The sequence below is a fragment of the Orbicella franksi genome, chromosome 15 (genome assembly GCF_964199315.1).
Source record: "Orbicella franksi chromosome 15, jaOrbFran1.1, whole genome shotgun sequence".
Taxonomy (NCBI): Eukaryota; Metazoa; Cnidaria; class Anthozoa; order Scleractinia; family Merulinidae; genus Orbicella; species Orbicella franksi.
The window spans coordinates 15,901,853-15,919,352 of record NC_138159.1 but is presented as its reverse complement, the minus strand read 5'-3'; the positions used below and the strand labels follow the sequence as shown (position 1 = coordinate 15,919,352).

The following is a 17,500-nucleotide window of genomic DNA, read 5'->3' as shown; positions in this document are numbered from 1 at the left end:
ATAATCATCTTGTACCCAACGAGGGCAAGTGGAATAATTATTTTACAATAACGCCCCCAAAATATAGCAAACTAAACTAAAATAAAAATTAAAAACGCCCCAAATGGAAGAAGTCATGTGTACGCTTACCATATTTGTAGTGCATGGTATAATGGCTCATAACCCATGATGACTAAGCCAATGAAAACTCTCGAATTGCATTATCCAATGATCCAGTTTTTAGTAATATTTAGTACAATATACTTTTAGTAGACAGAGGGCGCTTCTTGTACTAGAGTCATTCCCCCCATCCCGCCCCACTCAGAATGTTTATCCCGATCCCGCCTGGTTACAGTGCAGAGCAGGAGCTCATGTGTAGTTGTAGTTTTCGCGTACCGTCTGTAACGAGTGACTTTCTGTTTTCCCGCATCCCGCCAGCAATTTTAAAACTAGCCCGCATCCCGCCTGCCTAAATGAGCAAATCCCGCTCAGGCTGCGGAGGTATTTTCATCCCGCATCCCGCTAAACCTATGTTGGGGCCTCTTTATGTAAAATATGACCACAGTTCACACTATTAATTTATTTTGGAAGATATTCCTGTGATCCCTGACCTTGAGGATGTACAAGAGGAGGACATGATGACTCAGATTGCTGCTCCACCTAGGTGTGTTATCGATATGTTACATTTGGAACCTTTTATTGTGTGAAAAAAATTCCCCCTCAAGCATCAACTTATGCCCTGTCCACACTTTGCTGGAGAATTTGAAAACGCATCAATCACCGGTCATTTTAGATTTGTGTTTGAGGAAGACTCGGGCAGGGAAATCACGTGATTATCGTGACATCATCATTTTCTTGATGATGATTTCAAAGCTCCGTTTTCAAAATGTTTTCCGTCCACACGAAAACGAAAAGCCGGCGTTTACAACTTCCTTCGTTTTGAAGAGCGTTTTCGAAAAGCTCCGTTTTCGTAACGGATCAGCGTGGACGGAAGGCCTAACCGTAGTAATAAAGTTGCGTTTTCAAATGTCTCCGGCGTAGTGTGAACGCTACCGTACCATAGTCAGAAGTGAAAGTTGGTCACGTGATAGAGGGTTAGCTAACTTGTTTCTCGCTAGCCTCCTACGCAGCTCGGCGCAGACGCTTTCTGGACACGTTACGCAATCCTTCCCTCGAGAGGAATGCGTGACGAGTCATGAGTTATGAGGCCAGGTTTTTCTCTCTTTGAGCAATTTTCTTCAGGTTCTTTCATTTTAACTGCAAATTCAGCCTGCATCATACACACACTCGTTTTAAAGTACATAATTTTCTGTTATATTTAGCATAGAAGTAAATACATTGCGTTGCTTGAGTCAATGGCAGGGTTCTTGTTCACAATAACAGCGTTCAAGTGAACAGAGTGGCGACATACAAGGAACTGGACAGTTACTTTCAGAAACAGTCAGCTCTCTTTAATGTTAACTTACTGGTGAGTACTGTAAAGACTGGGATAACACAAGCCATTATAAGCCATCAAATATTTTTGCTCACGTGGAATTGGGCTAAAGCGTCACGTGACTGAACATACCCCAGCTAAAACTAGGGAATATCCGAGAGACATTCGCCAATTTTCAAAACTGCGCGTGTTGCGAAAAATATTTGAAGGATAATAAGCAAAATGGCCTCCATTTGGCGTGAAAATATGCTCGGATATTTGTCCTTGGACATAATCTGTTCCTCAAAACTCACAGCCTTCCTCGAGCTACGCTCTCAGAAAACTGTCCGCGGAGAAATATCTGAGCATATTTTCGGGCCAAACGGAGGCTATTGTGTACATAAACATGATAGCACGAAACAGGAAAACTTCTATATTTTAGAGTGATAGGCCTGTCCAAACAATTCTGTAGGAATTGTTCACGGGGCAAGCAAAGCTGTTTGTAAACGCACCGCAGCGAGGGAATACACCGTACGGTAGAGAAGATTACTGCGGTTGAAAACACTTGAATAAAGCAATTCAATGGCAACTGCTTACTGATTCCGTAGAGAAAGAAATACTCAGTTTTGTCTGCTTGAGAAGACTTGTATATGGTTTTCTTTTTGTTTCCTACCCCTGTGATAATATATTTAGCCAAAATATTTTCCTTACTTGCGAAATGGACACAACTGTGTCCGCATGGTGTTCATGTTTGTTTTCTTTTTCATTTTGCAGGATGGCGAAATTGACCTAAAACTCCTCACTAATGTTTTATCTCCAGAAACGGAAGTGTTTGAGGTAGGTCTATACAAAATATGCCACGCATTTTAGTTTTGTGCTCAAGAAAATTATCACTGAAATGTTAAACTTTATTTAAATCGTTTGCTCAAATGGAGGTTGTAGTTAAGATAATGTATCTTCTCTGCCTGGTAAAAGTGGTAAAACGAACTCCAGAGGAATCAGCCAATCAGGAGGATGAAATAACGCAATTAACCAATCAGAACTCGAAGCAACACGTCGTGTGTAGAAAGCACGGGAAAACTTAAACTGGGAACGTTCGCGCGACCAAGTCACGATTGATTGGCTTATTTTACGGCTTTCTTAACCAGTTGCAAGGATTTTGACTTCGCAAATTACTTTTGTCTAACCAAGTTGTTGCAAGCATTTTCTAACATCACTTCGTTCTTTCAGGAGGACAAACCTTGGGACTGGGACCGACTATTCACTGAAGTAGCATCCGAGCTACAAACCGAGTGGGACACTGGGAAAGAAACAGATGAACTAGAAGAGTCTAACACATGAACGAACTAAAAACGTTTTAAATTATTGAAGACGGAGAAGGCCAGGAAATATATTTATTAATCCAGAGCCGGCAAGTGTAGGAAAATTTGTCGCTTTGGTCTCATCAAAGAAGCCGTCCTTTGAAGATTAAAGATATGTTTTTATTTGTTTTTGCTGGAAACGTTCAAATGGTTTGCAGCCTTTTATTTTTCTTTCCTTTTTGTAGTTTTTCTCTTCTCGTAAATATTAATGCTCGTAAATGCAACGAGGACGAGTTAAAAATTGTAAAATACAGTAGCCACTCCTTCTCTTTGCAGACGCCGCCATCGTATGCAAAGTTCTGTTCATACAGCATGTACACATTCGCGCTTTTTTTGAGTTTTCTGTGCGTTCCTCGGTGAAAGAACTAGCGGTCAAATGTCCTAACAAATAAAACAAAACGAAAAAACATGAGAAACGCATTTGTTTGCATGGTATTTTTCTGTCGTAATATGCTAAGAAGTGGTTTAAGATTTTCACTTACACGTTTTTTCATTTATAATTTTGGCAACTTCCAATCAACGTGTTGATTCGGCGGAATTTTCTTTTTCTTTTTCCGGCGCCAATCCTGTCTGCTTGCCATGAATTTAAGCAAACGTGAATAGCCAGATGACAATTATTCAAGTAAAAAAAGCGCAAGGGTTGAACAGATCACAGATTTTTGAATCAGTGCAAATCGTTCTTTTTATCCACCCACAATCTCGTTCCAAATCGTTCCTAGAGTCCCCCAGGAGGAGGGGGTGAAGTTCCGCGCGACCCTAAGTTTTAGTTAACATTGTCTCCTCGTGGGTAAGCGGGTAAACATTTTATTTGCAAAAATGAAATCAAAACCCTTTTTCTTTTCTGCTTGTGAGACGCGTATTTTAAGCCTCCGCAAGAAGCGACGCGTGAAAACAGAGACCTCCTGAGAAACCCTGAAATTCATAAATATTTCCACAACATTCTTCTCTCGTTTGGCAAGACCCAAGTTATCTCCATGTCAACTTCCCCAATTTCAAGTCTCGGTCTTAGAAAGATTTGCGATCGAGTCGACCCCAAAGAGCATATCATAGAGGACGAGGCCTTAAACACAGTTAGTTGCGTGGGCTTACCGAATAAAATTCAATAGCTCTTGTAACTTCCCACTTTTAATTTGATAAATTCAGAAGCTACCTAATGTAACATGGTATTTTCTGAGTTTTAAAACCGTACCTCAGTATTTGCGGTACGAAGGGTGTAAATAATTGCATGCTATTAAATGAATGTCGACTAAAATCAACCAAAGTTCCCTTCTTGAGATTTGAGTTGGACTCGATATTGAAACAACAAAATTCCACTACTGGTAAAATCCTATACATCGTCTTTGGTTACAAGTTTCAGAATTGAACTAAAAACAGTTTAAATATCGTTCCAGCATTATTTTCTGTAAGTCTAATCGTCACCCTCGGATTCTACGATGACATCATCGGAATCGTCGGCAAACTTCGTGGCTTCATTCGGCAATTTGCTTGTTTCGTCGTCGTCTTCGGACTCCACAATGACGTCATCAGAATCACGGGATGCTGTTTCGTCGTCATCGCACTTGCCATTTACGGAATTAACGTCGGCGGCTCTTTTAGACTCGGCAGTGACATCGGAACCGTGTGAAACTTGGCGCTTTTGTTCCGAGTCGAAGAGTTTCCTCCGGACATCGTCGGGAGCGTTCGGAGAACCTGCTCCTGAAGAGCTTGATGCAGCCTTCTTCTTCTCGAGTGATTTATAGGCTGCTGGAGTTGACGGGACGTAATACTCATCTCCGCACTTAAGAGAGGGTACAAGTTTTGCCATTACCTTGAACGGCTGAGAGGTTTTAGTCTCTGTTTCGCTTTCTGTTGTCAGAATCACGCGTACTTGATTAAAGATTTTCACCTCTTGTTCTTCTTCGTAAGTAGCACCCGTCGTTTTCAACCTGACACTCCAAACCAAACACATCTCGGCTGGTTTTCCCTTCACTCCTTTAGTAAAGGTAAAGCTTTTCACTCCGGGGCAGAACTTCAGATAAACCCGCTTGACCACACCCAGTTCTGGGACAAGAACGTCCAGTGATTGGTCCATCAGATTGAGTACCATTCCCTCCTCCTCAAGGGGGCCGCTTTCGCGCACAAAAATACCAAAGAACAGTTCATTGCTAAGTTCACTAGCTCTCTTAGCCGCAAGTTTACGATCATTGCAATGTTCTGCTATCATGTCGACAATTGCTGGCTCTTGATTCAGCGGTTGATCAATACCAAGACTCGCGGCCAAGAGCCTGTGCACAACTATATCCGGGTATCTTCTTATGGGAGACGTAAAATGCGTGTACAGAGGTACGCTCAAGGCGTAGTGTCCATATTCGCCTTCCTCTACGGACCCCGTGCAAAAATACTCCGCGTTCTTCATGGGGCGCATGGTCAGGTTGACCAAAACCTCACGCTCAGGGGAGCCCAGCGGAAATTGTGCCAGCGATTCGTGAATGGTTTTCGACGATGTACAGTTGAAGGTGATTCCAAATGACTTGCACAACTCGAGGAGATCGTCGAGTTGTTTCTGGTGTGGTTTGGGATGACGCCTCAGCATAGCCGTCTCTGGGTAAGCGGTATATATGTGATGAGCCACCGCCATGTTGGCCAGCAGCATGAACTCTTCAATGAGCTTGTTGGCGTCTCGCTGTTTGTGCACGTGATAGCCATTGGGCAAACCTGTTTCTTGATCCAGGTCAAACCGGATTTTCACTTGATCGAGGCGCAGCGCGCCATTTTCAAAACGATTGCGCCGTAGACGCACAGCGAACTTATGAAGCTGATTTACTTGCGCTGAGATTTCTTCCACGCTCGCGCCGTCTGATATCGGTGGCAGCTCGTTTGGGTTCCACGTTCGGCTTGGTTTGTCGATCATGTCCTGGGCGTGTTCGTAGGCCATCTTAACACGCGAGCGAATGATTCCTCTCCCTTTCCACTCGTCTAATATTTCTCCTTTATCGGACATTTTCCAAACAACAGAGAATGTCAGACGATCTTCACCAGGGTTTAAACTGCACAGCTCCTCGCACAAGCGGCGCGGGAGCATGGGCACAACCTTCTGAACCATATAGGTGGAAGTTCCTCTCTCTTCGGCCACCTCGTCCAGGGCAGTCCCTCGGCGAACGAAGAAGCTGACATCGGCGATGTGTACTCCAACTTCGAAGAGGCCATCTTCTAGTTTCTTGCAGTGCACTGCATCGTCCAGATCTCTGGCTGTAAGAGGATCGATCGTGAAAACACAATCTGCACGAAAATCTCTTCTATATTCCAACTCCTCTTCGGGTATCTTCCAAGGTGTTTCCTGAGGTAAACACGCCAGAGCCTCGTCTGAAAATGGCCCTGAATCAATCCCGTACTCCAGAAGGATCCCTTCCGTCTCCGGGTCGATTTCACCCGCCTCGCCCAGTCTTCGCGCGATGGTGCCGATCGCGAGGAAAGAATCCTTTGAAGAGGTCTCGGGCCAACTGATAATACGCGCCACAAGCAGCGTGTTTTGGAAGTCACGTGGTCTGTCAAAGAATCCTGGCGGACACTTTTCCCGTGGGATGCGTATCCTTGGCAACCGACTGTCAATTGGGGAGAAGAGTCCATCAGGGCATTCTTTAGGGTGGGTGAAGGGCTTTAGATTTCCTGTAGCAACACGGGAGTGCTTCTTCTCTATGATATACACTACCTTCGCTGTTTTCTGCAAGTATCGCTCTGGCACTTCATCCACAGTGATGTGATGACTCTTGGAGGGTGTTTCAGCTGAATGTGGTTCATCCCCGTTGCTAATGGACATCTTCTCCACATTCAATGTCACGTTTTCTACGTTAGCGTGTTCCTGATCAGGATCCCCCAAGCTCAAACCGTTATAATTCAGCTCTCCCTTCATGATCTTCCAATCATGTCTGGGTAGAATTTCCAGCGCGACCACGTCGCCATTAAGAGCCCTGTTACGCCTCAGCATTCCCTCTATCAGCACATCTCGCCCCAGTCCCGGCACAGTCACCCAGGCCATCTCGTAGTTCCGTGGGTTAATCCTCAATACACCTTTAACAAGCTCATCTCTCTTCAACCCAGCCGACACTTTCTCTACAGGCCAGAATTGTTCGTACAGAGGCCTCTGTTGGTTACCTTTGGTCTTAAGCGTACTGTGGGGTGAATTTCTCATTCCAGATCTTTCATGTGATCTTGGTGTTGTGTGATTCACACTTCTTGTTTGTTGGTGCTGAACGCTGTTTGGTGTTTTACTGTGAAGCTGGTTCACCTCTCGGCTAGCTTCGGGGTCTTCGCCTTCACCACGAACTTTACCAGATTTCCTTCGCCTGTTACGCTTCTTTTTCCCGCCTCTTGCATTCTCAGGAGTCGGCGTATCATGCCGTGGTTCGTTATCGCCTTCCGCTGCGAGGTTTGCGCTCGCGCTGTCTCCCTTTGCCATGTTTTCTTGGACTTGCACTTGCGATGTTTCTTCCCTCACCTGTGCGCTCTTTCCTCGTCTTCTTCTCGATCTTCGCTTTTTCTTGCTATTCGTTTGATCCTGGCCCGCGCTTGGAGCTGAATGAACACGATCTTCTTCTTCTTCTTCGTCAGCGCAGTTATTCAATTGTTCAGCTGAGTCAGGAGAAGTTGGTTGTGTAACATCACTCTCTTCCACTATTGCATCACAATCAGTAACTACTGCTGACACTGCACTTGCAGTTTCAGAACCTTGTTTTTTCTTCTTTCGTCTCTTGCGTTTCTTCTTTTGACTTTGAGCTGCACCACCAACAACTTCCACCTCTTTCTCTGCATTTTCACGGCCATCTGCGGGCACAGTTTGTGTTAAACTCGCTTCATCTTTCGCATTTGTAGCATCACAACCTGTAGTACTTGCACGTGCATCGATTTCTTCTGCACGAGCAAAGTTCGCAGCCGGCCCGATACAATCTGTAGCTTCCACTACCTCTTCTTCTCCATCCTCGCTGCGTTTTTCAAGTTCTTTACAGTTCAAATCCATTGACAATTCAGGTCTTGCACACGACACATGGAATAAGCGCTGGAAGTTAAAGTGCACAATAACATAACTTTTAAGTTAAAGAGTCGGCTGTTGTTAAGCCAAAGATTGGCATTTAATTAACAACAGACGCTTTGTATTACCTTAATGAAATATACGACGTACCAGCATCACGTCAGGTGTTAGAAAACGGAAGAAATTTCACGAGTTATCGCGCCTTCGTTCCTTCCGCCATCTTTGTTTTTGTTTCGTCTTTCCCATGGGTCACTACTCTCCTAAGGGGGTCACGTGGTTATTCGAAGAGAAAACAAGATGGCGGACTGGAAGCACGCAAATGACATCTGAAGCTAATGATCAAGTCTTGCATAGCTAGTTCGCTCTCTCTGATCTGATCTTGATGAGCTAATATTCAAAGAACCAAGATGAGTGCAGACTCACAAACGCTCCAAGCAAAGTATCAGAAACTGGCTGCAGAATTTGCAAAGGTTTGTTTCGCCTGTGTTGCCTCAAATAAGGAAACATAATTTTAAGGCTTGTTAAAAAAGGCTTAATAATTGAAATCTTGATTTGTTTACTTGTGTACAACATTACCAAAGCGATAATCTTAAGTTAAATTGTATTATTTTTGTTTTGCTGCGGAGTGATGTAAGCTTATTTTTGCTGCGTGCATGGAATGGAAGGCAATAGGAATCTTAAACGCGATCCCAAATGTCTGTCAAAAATTAACTTAATCTTAACTTCTGCAACTTTTCTCAGTTCTTAAATATGGGAATGGCCACCAAATTTTTTCATCGATTGCCATTTTAAAGGAAGAAGGCATCACCTGCAATATGGGAAATGTGACAAAATACGATTTTCTCATTTCCCCTGAAATTTTATTGTAAATACTTGTTCCAGTAAGTATCCATACCTTCCCCATGGAAGGTTTTTGGTTTGAAACTACTCCGCCTGTATAATTTCCTTTTAAATTTTTTTTGCCGTTTGGGAGTTCCCCCCATCCCACCCCCTTGGACTGTAGTGGGACACTTTGTGACTGTTACGTCACATGCTGTTTAGTCTCAGAACAGGTCAGAACCAGTTACAGAGAGCGCATGCTGTTGAAGCTCGTCGAAGCTAAGTTGTTTACTGTTAGCTTTGCTTGTGTTCAAATATAAACTCAAGTGTGTTGTGTTTACTTGCCTTGAACCTCGTCCTGGTCTGTCTACAGGATAAATTTTGCAGTTACTCTCCTTGGGTGACTACAGATATTTTATGAACACGCACTTAGGAAAACTAAAAGGAGAGGTCAGATTCTTTGATCTCTAGGTGAAGCATGTGTAGCTACTGAGTGAGACTCTACTTCCTTTGAATCCAAGGGGGTACTCTGTAATTCATTGGGTAGGGGTGTGGCCACTGGGAGACAGTGAAACCCTTACGCTATACTAGACCCTATTCTAGACTACAGTGAGCACCAAAAACCCCTACCCTATCCCAGACTAGCTATTTCCCATGCAGAAAATGTATCACTAATGTGGTTCAATGTGCGCTAACTATACCAATATCCTCACAAAGTCACTTTCAAGTTTCAATTTCTATTATTAAGAACCCTGTGGGTAAAGAACCCAGTTCTAGACTAAATTATTTATACGTTGGCTACTTTTCCAGTAAATTATACCCTGAAAGTATTCTAGACCAAAACTGTGGAATTTCTATTTACCCTATCCCAGACTAAACTGCCTGATAACCATGCCCTTCATAGTGGCATGTATCCATGTAGGTTAAACTGTTATATATGGGAGTAACCCCTCTCCCCAGCTTTGAGTGGTATCAAAAAACATAATTATCAGTGGGGCTTCTTTCTCCACACAAAATCTCACTTGCCAATCCAAACAATAATTTAGCTAAATTATGTATCAATCAAATAGTTCAAACTTCAACATAGCTTGGGCGTATTCTGGGCATTTGACTAGCTGATGGGCTTAATTTAGCTTGTGGGACCAAAAATGGTCATCAATAGTTGCTTAAGGGCTTGTGGAATTTTTCTTTGATACCAATCTCTTTTCTTCCTGTGATAAACCTACTCCTTTTGCAACAGATTTTAGTAACTATACCTTTAATTCATAGCAAAGAGCACAGAACACCGTTCTAAAGAAGGCTGTGATAGAGGAACAAGAAAAGACAAAGACTCTTCAGGTTATTAAGAATCAATGTATCCTTTGTTTTGTTTTTTGAATTTTATACATGTTGTTTTTGCACTGTGAAATGACAGGCCAAAATAACCGGTTGATTTTACTAGCAATATTACTATATACAGATAAGGATTTTCACTGAAATTTTGATTCTATTATTTCTGATGTTGTTTTCCAGGAAACTGTACGGCAGAAGGATCAATCTATTAGGAAATATGAACAAGAGATTGACAGCCTGCAATTCAGAAACGATCAGGTAAGGCAACGTAAAGTAAAGTAAACAGGCATTTCTTACCACTTGCTTGTTTTTTCCTCTGCTCAGAGATTGTCAGCTGAGATTGACAAGGTGGAATGATCAGATATTCTTGATAATTTGGCTTGACAGAGCTTCTTGTATTGTCTCAGATTCAAGTAGTACAGTCTCAATCAGAGATAATCATGGATAGCTGTTGAGTTCTGCCATCAGTATAGTATTTCAAATTAAATTTCAGAGTCCCTTGAGTAGGGTGGGTAACAACTGAATCCACAAAAGAGACATTTGAAGTCTTACAGATCTATTGTCACTTAAATGAGGGAGGGGCTACGGTTAGGAAGGGCCTCCTCTTGATTAAAATATGGGGGAAGTAGTGAAGGTGGTGTTTTGATGTGAAAATTAGGAAGCTGAAAAAATACCATAACAAGTTTTGACCTTATATTTTGGTAAAACGGTTTGACAACCTGGGCCCCCCTGGTTCTCTGTATCCAGCATTGGTCTCTAGAGGGCATCTTAGGGGTTTTTAGAATACGGGATATTTAGGTAAAAAATTGTTGGGGTACGGGATATTTAGGTCAGATAAAACAGGATTATAGAGCAGGAAAATTGCTAATTTTTTCATTTGGAATAAATGACATACAGGTCATTTAGGCAAAAAGGTAACAGGATTTGGGATACTTAGGACCCTCCCCCCCTAGTGGGGCCTCTCTTTAGCCAGACTAGGGTAGCCATATACAAAGTCTAGCTTTGCAGGACCATAATCTGTCAAACTATAATTTCATCATACTTTTTTTTTCTTAGTTGTCAAAGAGAGTGTCAGTCTTACAGGAAGAACTTGATGATTATGATGGAAAGAACAGGAGAGGAAAGGTTGATATCAAGTTTACTGTCTGATTCACATACATAACTGCATTGATTTCTCAAAATGAAATCCTGCACTTTTAACCCAAAAGCTTTGCATCTATGTATTTTCAATTTGTAGGATTAGTGATTAACGTCAGTCCATGAATGTCTTTTGCATTGCAGTCAAGAATTGATGGGATGGTAAGGGGAGATGATAATGATGTGAAAGATCAGGAACTTCAGATAAAAATACAAGAAAATGAGAGACTTCAGAGAGAGGTTGGTACCACAAACATGTAAGATGATTTCCACTGAACATCGTAGCAAAAAGGGCAAAAATAAAATTTTCAAACAAACCTCAGATGTAGCATGGTAATATTATTTTGAATACAGTTAAGAGCAACTTATCAAGACTGACCCCGTAAGAGAACACTGAAGCCAACCTGAAGATGTTAATGTCTTAATTAAATTGGACATTTCACATCCATTCAGTTGAAAACATGTTGACTAACACACATGCTTTAAGCTTTCTTACAAGGTTTGATATTAAGTTTCTCAAGAATGCTTGAGAATTTAATCTCAGGGTCACTTAGAGAAATGAATGAAAGTGAGGTGTTTCAAAGAGTTTTCAGAAGGTTACCGTGCTATGAGTAGATTTTTAATACAATAATTTTTGCACTTATTGCTAGAACTTTGAGCAGAATCTGACTTAATTTTCTCATCTGCGCTCCAACAATCTTGTTTTGTCGATTCTTGTGAAAAAATGTTTCGGCCTAGTTCTAACTATCCAGTAATGGAACCACCTTAACTTAAAATTACTGAAGGACAAAACCCAGAGTAGACCATCTTAAATTCATGATTGCCTTCTTTGGTTGTGCAAGCTGTAGCCCAGTTTAATAGTGCCTTATAATTTTACCTGGCAGTTATATGAAACAACCCAGGAACACAAAGGAACAATATTGACCCTTCAGGAGAAGTTGGAAGCTCTAGAAAGGTGACAGTATGCTTAGAATGTAGTCAAATGTTTGGCTCACATGTTAATCAGTTTGTAGTTCATAGATATTAAAATGTTATTGATTGTCAATATTATGTTTGTCATTTTTTTTAGGAATTCCACTGATCACCAGAAGATTTTAGATGAAGCTAATGGCAAGCATAAAATGGTTCTTGATAAACTTAATGAGGAGAGAGCCTTGTTAGAGGTTTGTTAAGCAATCAGCATTGAATACTATATAAATTATGATGACACAAGAAAGTTGATGGACTGAAAAGCTGTTTGAACACACTGTTGATTGCCAAACCAAAGCTACCCTGACAAACCCTAACAAATCTCAACAAATACTAAGATCAAACCAGGCTATGCAAAATTGTTAGATTGAAGATGTAGGAAATTCATTTTTTATGCCTCTTTGATTAGTATCAAGTTGTAAGAATAATGTCTACTCAGCTTATAGACATGTTCGATAACAGATTGAGTATGACAATCATGTTATTGCTTATTAATATTATTATATGATATTCATTTATATTTTATTTATTTAATGGTCCAAACTAACATAATTTTTCTTTTAAGGCTAAACTTCATAAGACAGAAGAAGAATTAAAAGTAGCAAGTTTCAAGGCTGAGAAAGGGTAATTAGAAATAAAAGCATGCTCATGTTCTTCCATTAAATGATTTGATTTCTGTTGCATTATTTTTGTCAGTGACAATAATGCACATAGCAAAGTGTATTCTAAATTCACAGCCACCAACAACTGAAGCTCTTACACAAGGAAATGACTTCAAGATATGGTATGACAGTGCATTTTTAGCACATTTATTTCTTTCTAATGCTGGACATTGAAAAGACTGGGTCAATTAGTTAAACCAGCCATTTGACTTTTTCTGGATGGAGTAAATATGGTAAGAGAAATAACGCTGTAAACATTGCTTCTTTCAGATGATGTGTCTAAGGTTGTTACAGAAAAACTTCCATTCAATGACACAAGTAAGCACATCATGATGTTTGGCTATTAATGTGATCCCTCTCTTCTATGCACCAGACATTTATTTCTACTATGTACATGTACATGCTTGAATGTTTAAACTTATAGTGGAATTAAATGTTGTTACTGTTGTTAGGTAAATTAACTGCTTTATGACTTGTTCAATTCCATTCAATTTCAGGTATCAGAGAATTGAACAAGCTAAATGTACCAACACATGATCGCAAGCACCAGGTATAGAATGATACTCTTTGTTAATCGTGGTTAAGTCTTGGATAATCAAAATAATATGTAATAAATAACATGTAATCTGCATTGAGTACTATATATGTTGACACAAGAACGTTGATGGGCTGAAAAGCTGTTTGAACACACTGTTGATTGCCAAACACTAAAACTAAAGCTACCCAGACAAACCCTAACAAACGTCAACAAACTTTAAGATGAAACTAGGCTAATTATTCATGATCCATGAATAATTAGGGTTTAGAGACAAAGGAATTTCATTTTAACCTGAATGTTATTGTGACCTAAAACATTTATATTTTTTTGATATTCCATAGCTGTTAGGTAATTGCTTGATTCTGTGTGGTAACCTGCTTTTGGCTCTCAGATTGTGGAGAACTGGCAAAATAACATGAGAAAAATTCAACACCAGCCTATAATATTTTCCCTAATGGGGAAAGGGTCATTCCCTTTGCAACCATTCTGCTATGCGGGAGGTTGAGGGTTCAGACCCCAGACCAGACCAATGCTTCATGATCTTTAAATAACTGAGGAGAATGTGCAACCTTTGTAATTACAACTGCAAATGGTTAGACGTTCAAGTCTTCTGGGATAAGGGATATAAACTGAAAGCCCCATCTCCTTCATCTTCGGTGTTATGTGGTGCTTCAAATTGGGTTAACCTCATTGCGCCTTCCCCCTTTGACACAATGTCCAAGAAAAATTGCCATGTCGATGTCTTTGCTCATTCCTGACATTAATTGCACCTGAAACAGGCTAGCAGATGGTGGCATTCTATATTATGTGTAACCTTTAAGTTATATCTACCTCTGTAAAATGTCTGATGGATGGTTTACTTTCAATTGACTTTTTTTCTCTAAGGTGAAAGCAAAGGAAGTTATTTGCCAAGCAGTTGAGCTGGTTCGTGAGCTTGTGTCAGGGATGTCTAACTTTCTTACCTACACTGAACAGGTATTGAACTGATGCGAGAGTAGAATGTTATTTATTAATACTTTCCCTCTATATACTTGGGCAGATACAGGATTTTAGGGAAGGGGGATCTAAATATGGACTGCCAAAGGTATTTACACGTGGGTGTACTCCTGGAAATCCAGAAAAAAAAACTGATAGTTCTAAATTTATTAGTCTCTAGTCTTTCCTCTTAAACTTACTATCAATTAGCCCTAAATACTCAAAAATTTTTCCATGGTTTGATATATGAAATTAGAAAACAGTCCTAAGAAAATACGCATGCTGATTGGTTAAAAATCGTGTTTCTATAACTCGATAGAAACACAGATCTAGCATGAGCTGTTGATGTAATGATGGCATGAGCAAACAGAATTTACATTTTGATAATCAAAGTAACAAGTTGTTTTCCTTTTTTCTGTCACATTGTTTTCTCAAAAAAATAGAAAACATGTTCTCCGTGTTTCTACTGAGTTACAGAAACACTCATGAAAGTTTGGGAGAACTCGAAAAAGCTGTGGAAACACTCGCCTGCGGCTCGTGTTCCTGCAGCATTTCTCATTCTACCAAACTTCCACTTGTGTTTCTCTAACTCGATAGAAACACAATACATGTTTTCTATTTCTTAACTTTTCCTTGGAAAAATGTGGGAAATGGCATTTCTGAGCCCCTTAAAATAAAACTTTCCTGAGGGGACATACCCCCAAGCCCCCTCAGAAGCTTGTGCCTTTGGCACTTGATTAACTTCTCTCTTTGGTGCATGCATGGTGCAAGAATGCATGTTATGTCCCTGGTATGAATTATACATTTCATATGAAGCAAATATTATGAAAGCCAGGGAGAATTGACATAGGTCTCTTTAAGTGTAATGTGCTGACCAATGCAAAGATATATTTTCATGAACAAAGAAAATGTTTGCCAGAAAAGGAGAAAATGTTTGCTATTAATACCTGTAATTCACTGTTTCCCTCAATTTTTAGCGACTCAAGACATTCTTTGTGGAATCCACTCAACAGCAACTCAGTCCAGCCACCCAGAAGGTGAACATTAACAGTAAGCTATCATCAGCTAATGTGCGGACTGACACAGGGAGATAATGTGGTTTCCCATTATCCCAAGCCAGGGACTCGTGATAAAAGGGCTCAACAAAAAAATAAATACAGAAATACAGAAAATTCAATGTAATATGGTATTCATGTTTAAAATTAATGTCCAAAGTGGTTTAATTACATGTCGTTAAGTGCTTGTCTGGTAGTTATATTCAAAATAAAACAATAATTTTTTTGTTTCATGTGGAAGTACTGTAGATTACTAGGCTTTTGGAAAAATTGCTTTGAATCATCTAAACATCTTGGAAAGCAGATTGAAATAGTAACCTTGATAAAATCAAAATGCTGATTGAAGGAAAAGATATTTACATTCAAGATGTTTGTTGGGGTTGATACATTTAATTTATATTTTATTGCCTTCTATGTTTTGTTTTGTTTTGTAGTTTTGTGACCACCTTCATAGCAATGCAACAGTACTGAGAGCTGTGGAGCAGTCCTTTGTATCATTCTATAACAGCATCAAAACAGATTCTTTGATTTCAATGGTGAGTAGTGCAACACTAGTACTCTTTACTGTTTGTACTAATGTTGCCGTGTCGAAAGAGCATCTATTACAAAATATCTGAGATACTAAGCGCACTCTCATAATTTGGACTAAAGGTGTGTTTAGATGAGAGTATGAAAACATGGTTGTGACATTTTAGATTTACGTATATTTTTGAGAAATATTTTATAAAAGCAATATTTAGAGTATTTTTTCCGTGTTTAGGTACTGTAGCCTCAGCTAACATTTCGGGAGTTGGGAGATTTCTCAAAAGTAATGCAAATCCTTCAAGACTGCATCTTGGGTTTGCATAACTGTCTTGAATTCTGCAAACCCACCTCATGTTTAGATGAGGCTATGTTTCCATGGAAAAAGTGCTCATTGGTTGAATAGCACAGTACACAACTTATATAATAAATATTTAACATGCACTAGGTAAATCAGAATCACTGAAGAGAAAAAAATCTATGTTCAGTTAGTAAAGCAACTTAAACTGTTGCAAATAAAGTTGTGGTTGGAATTTCAAACTGTGTTCATTCTCTTTCGTCAGTGCTGAAACATAGTAAGGATCACAGATGTCACTTGTAGCACATGTCTAGTTTCCCTTTTCAAGATGTGCTTTTTCTTGTATTTTATTTTCATCATCTTTAATAAAACACATTGTCATCTTGTCATCTTGTCATCTTGTCATGTCAAGTACATCCTTTGCATAATTTAATTTCAAAGATATCTTGGTCAAGAAAGTTTTTCAGCTTAAAATCACTATGTTTAAAATAATTGCTGACATTATTTTCTAGGAGACTATACCTGGTTTTCAAGATTTTGCTGAAGCATTCCACAGATATAATAACTACCTCAAGAAGCTTCTTCCTTACTTTGTGTTAAGGTAAGAGAGGTGTTGTGGGCGCCTGATATTAAGCGCACTTCACTCTGTATTTTGTGGTCCTGGTTTGAGTTCTTGCTGTAGTCCATCCATTGAGCTGATTCCCTAGAGGGGAACCAAGTGGCCCATCAGGCCAGGGCTTGTCACTGGTTTCAGCAGCATGGAGAGACTAGGAGTATTTCTACTCGCCCCTTGGATGGGATGCTAGTCCATCACAGGGTTACTTCCAGCATTAAATTCGCCTGTATCCATTTATACACCTGGGTGGAGAGAGGCACTGTGAGAGTAAAGTGTCTTGCCCAAGAACACAACAAAATGTTCCCAGCTGGGCTTGAAGCTGGACCACTCAATCCAGAGGCAAGCACACTAACCATGAGGTAACTGCACCTCTCATAACCTGACAGAATGCTAGTGAACAACTTGCAATGGACAAGCATCCCTTTCAGGGGGGAAGGTGCAATTTGCCTAGCCATTAAGACATGAACCAGTGAGAGCTATTTCCCAGCTTTAGGTTATCTCAAACCCAAGCTCAGATTGGGCTTGCACAAGCACTAGGAAGCTGCTGATAAGGAGTGATTAGAGCTGATTGTATTCAAAGCTTGTCATAACTAAGATACCAGAAATGATCTGCAATGTGACAAGTTTCTTTCTTTTTTTGTTTCTAGTACTAGTGAGGAGTGTAAAGCCTCAACATGTTCCAACACACTAGAGGCTTACAACAAAGCTCTACTTCACTCTCTTAGAAAGCTGATTACGATATTCAGTAAGATTGATGCTCACATTGAAGTCCTATCCTCAGCAAGTAAGTTAATGACGATCATGAAAAAATTTCAGAT

At 40.2% G+C, this 17,500-nt stretch overlaps 4 protein-coding genes across 8 annotated transcripts in view; 2 read left to right on the top strand and 2 right to left on the bottom strand.

Moving 5' to 3' along the window:
* Positions 1-3,760, top strand: part of LOC145470099 (intraflagellar transport protein 43 homolog A-like) — a 10,946-nt gene extending 7,186 nt beyond the window's left edge. For all 4 annotated transcript variants that reach the window (XM_081453926.1, XM_081453927.1, XM_081453925.1 and 1 more), the window contains 4 exons: positions 571-643; positions 1,363-1,447; positions 2,168-2,230; positions 2,624-3,760. In XM_081453926.1, coding sequence (XP_081310052.1) covers positions 571-643; positions 1,363-1,447; positions 2,168-2,230; positions 2,624-2,734 — 332 coding nt within the window. In that variant the 3' untranslated portion in view covers positions 2,735-3,760. The remainder of the gene's footprint in view (positions 1-570; positions 644-1,362; positions 1,448-2,167; positions 2,231-2,623) is intronic.
* LOC145470093 (uncharacterized) overlaps positions 1,664-17,500 on the bottom strand; it is a 25,575-nt gene continuing 9,738 nt past the window's right edge. The window contains exon 2 of the mRNA XM_081453920.1: positions 1,664-1,677. The gene's annotated coding sequence lies outside the window, so the exon portion shown is untranslated. The remainder of the gene's footprint in view (positions 1,678-17,500) is intronic.
* Positions 3,864-7,990, bottom strand: LOC145470091 (DIS3-like exonuclease 2). Of its 2 annotated transcripts, none has more exons than XM_081453918.1 (2): positions 7,888-7,990; positions 3,864-7,786 (listed from the first exon to the last, which is right to left on the bottom strand). In XM_081453918.1, exon 2 carries the CDS (start codon positions 7,745-7,747, stop codon positions 4,163-4,165), a length of 3,585 nt encoding a protein of 1,194 aa, XP_081310044.1. In that variant the 5' UTR covers positions 7,748-7,786; positions 7,888-7,990; the 3' UTR covers positions 3,864-4,162. The 2 variants fall into 2 exon arrangements, with proteins under 2 accessions (XP_081310044.1, XP_081310043.1); XM_081453917.1 differs by having other exon boundaries at positions 7,910-7,977.
* Positions 8,035-17,500, top strand: part of LOC145470092 (protein phosphatase 1 regulatory subunit 21-like) — a 27,415-nt gene continuing 17,949 nt past the window's right edge. The window contains exons 1-16 of the mRNA XM_081453919.1: positions 8,035-8,229; positions 9,848-9,916; positions 10,091-10,168; positions 10,967-11,035; positions 11,192-11,287; positions 11,932-12,002; positions 12,117-12,210; positions 12,582-12,640; positions 12,754-12,800; positions 12,949-12,996; positions 13,176-13,228; positions 14,102-14,191; positions 15,169-15,228; positions 15,681-15,782; positions 16,579-16,667; positions 17,330-17,466. Coding sequence (XP_081310045.1) covers positions 8,167-8,229; positions 9,848-9,916; positions 10,091-10,168; positions 10,967-11,035; positions 11,192-11,287; positions 11,932-12,002; positions 12,117-12,210; positions 12,582-12,640; positions 12,754-12,800; positions 12,949-12,996; positions 13,176-13,228; positions 14,102-14,191; positions 15,169-15,228; positions 15,681-15,782; positions 16,579-16,667; positions 17,330-17,466 — 1,225 coding nt within the window. The 5' untranslated portion in view covers positions 8,035-8,166. The remainder of the gene's footprint in view (positions 8,230-9,847; positions 9,917-10,090; positions 10,169-10,966; positions 11,036-11,191; positions 11,288-11,931; positions 12,003-12,116; positions 12,211-12,581; positions 12,641-12,753; positions 12,801-12,948; positions 12,997-13,175; positions 13,229-14,101; positions 14,192-15,168; positions 15,229-15,680; positions 15,783-16,578; positions 16,668-17,329; positions 17,467-17,500) is intronic.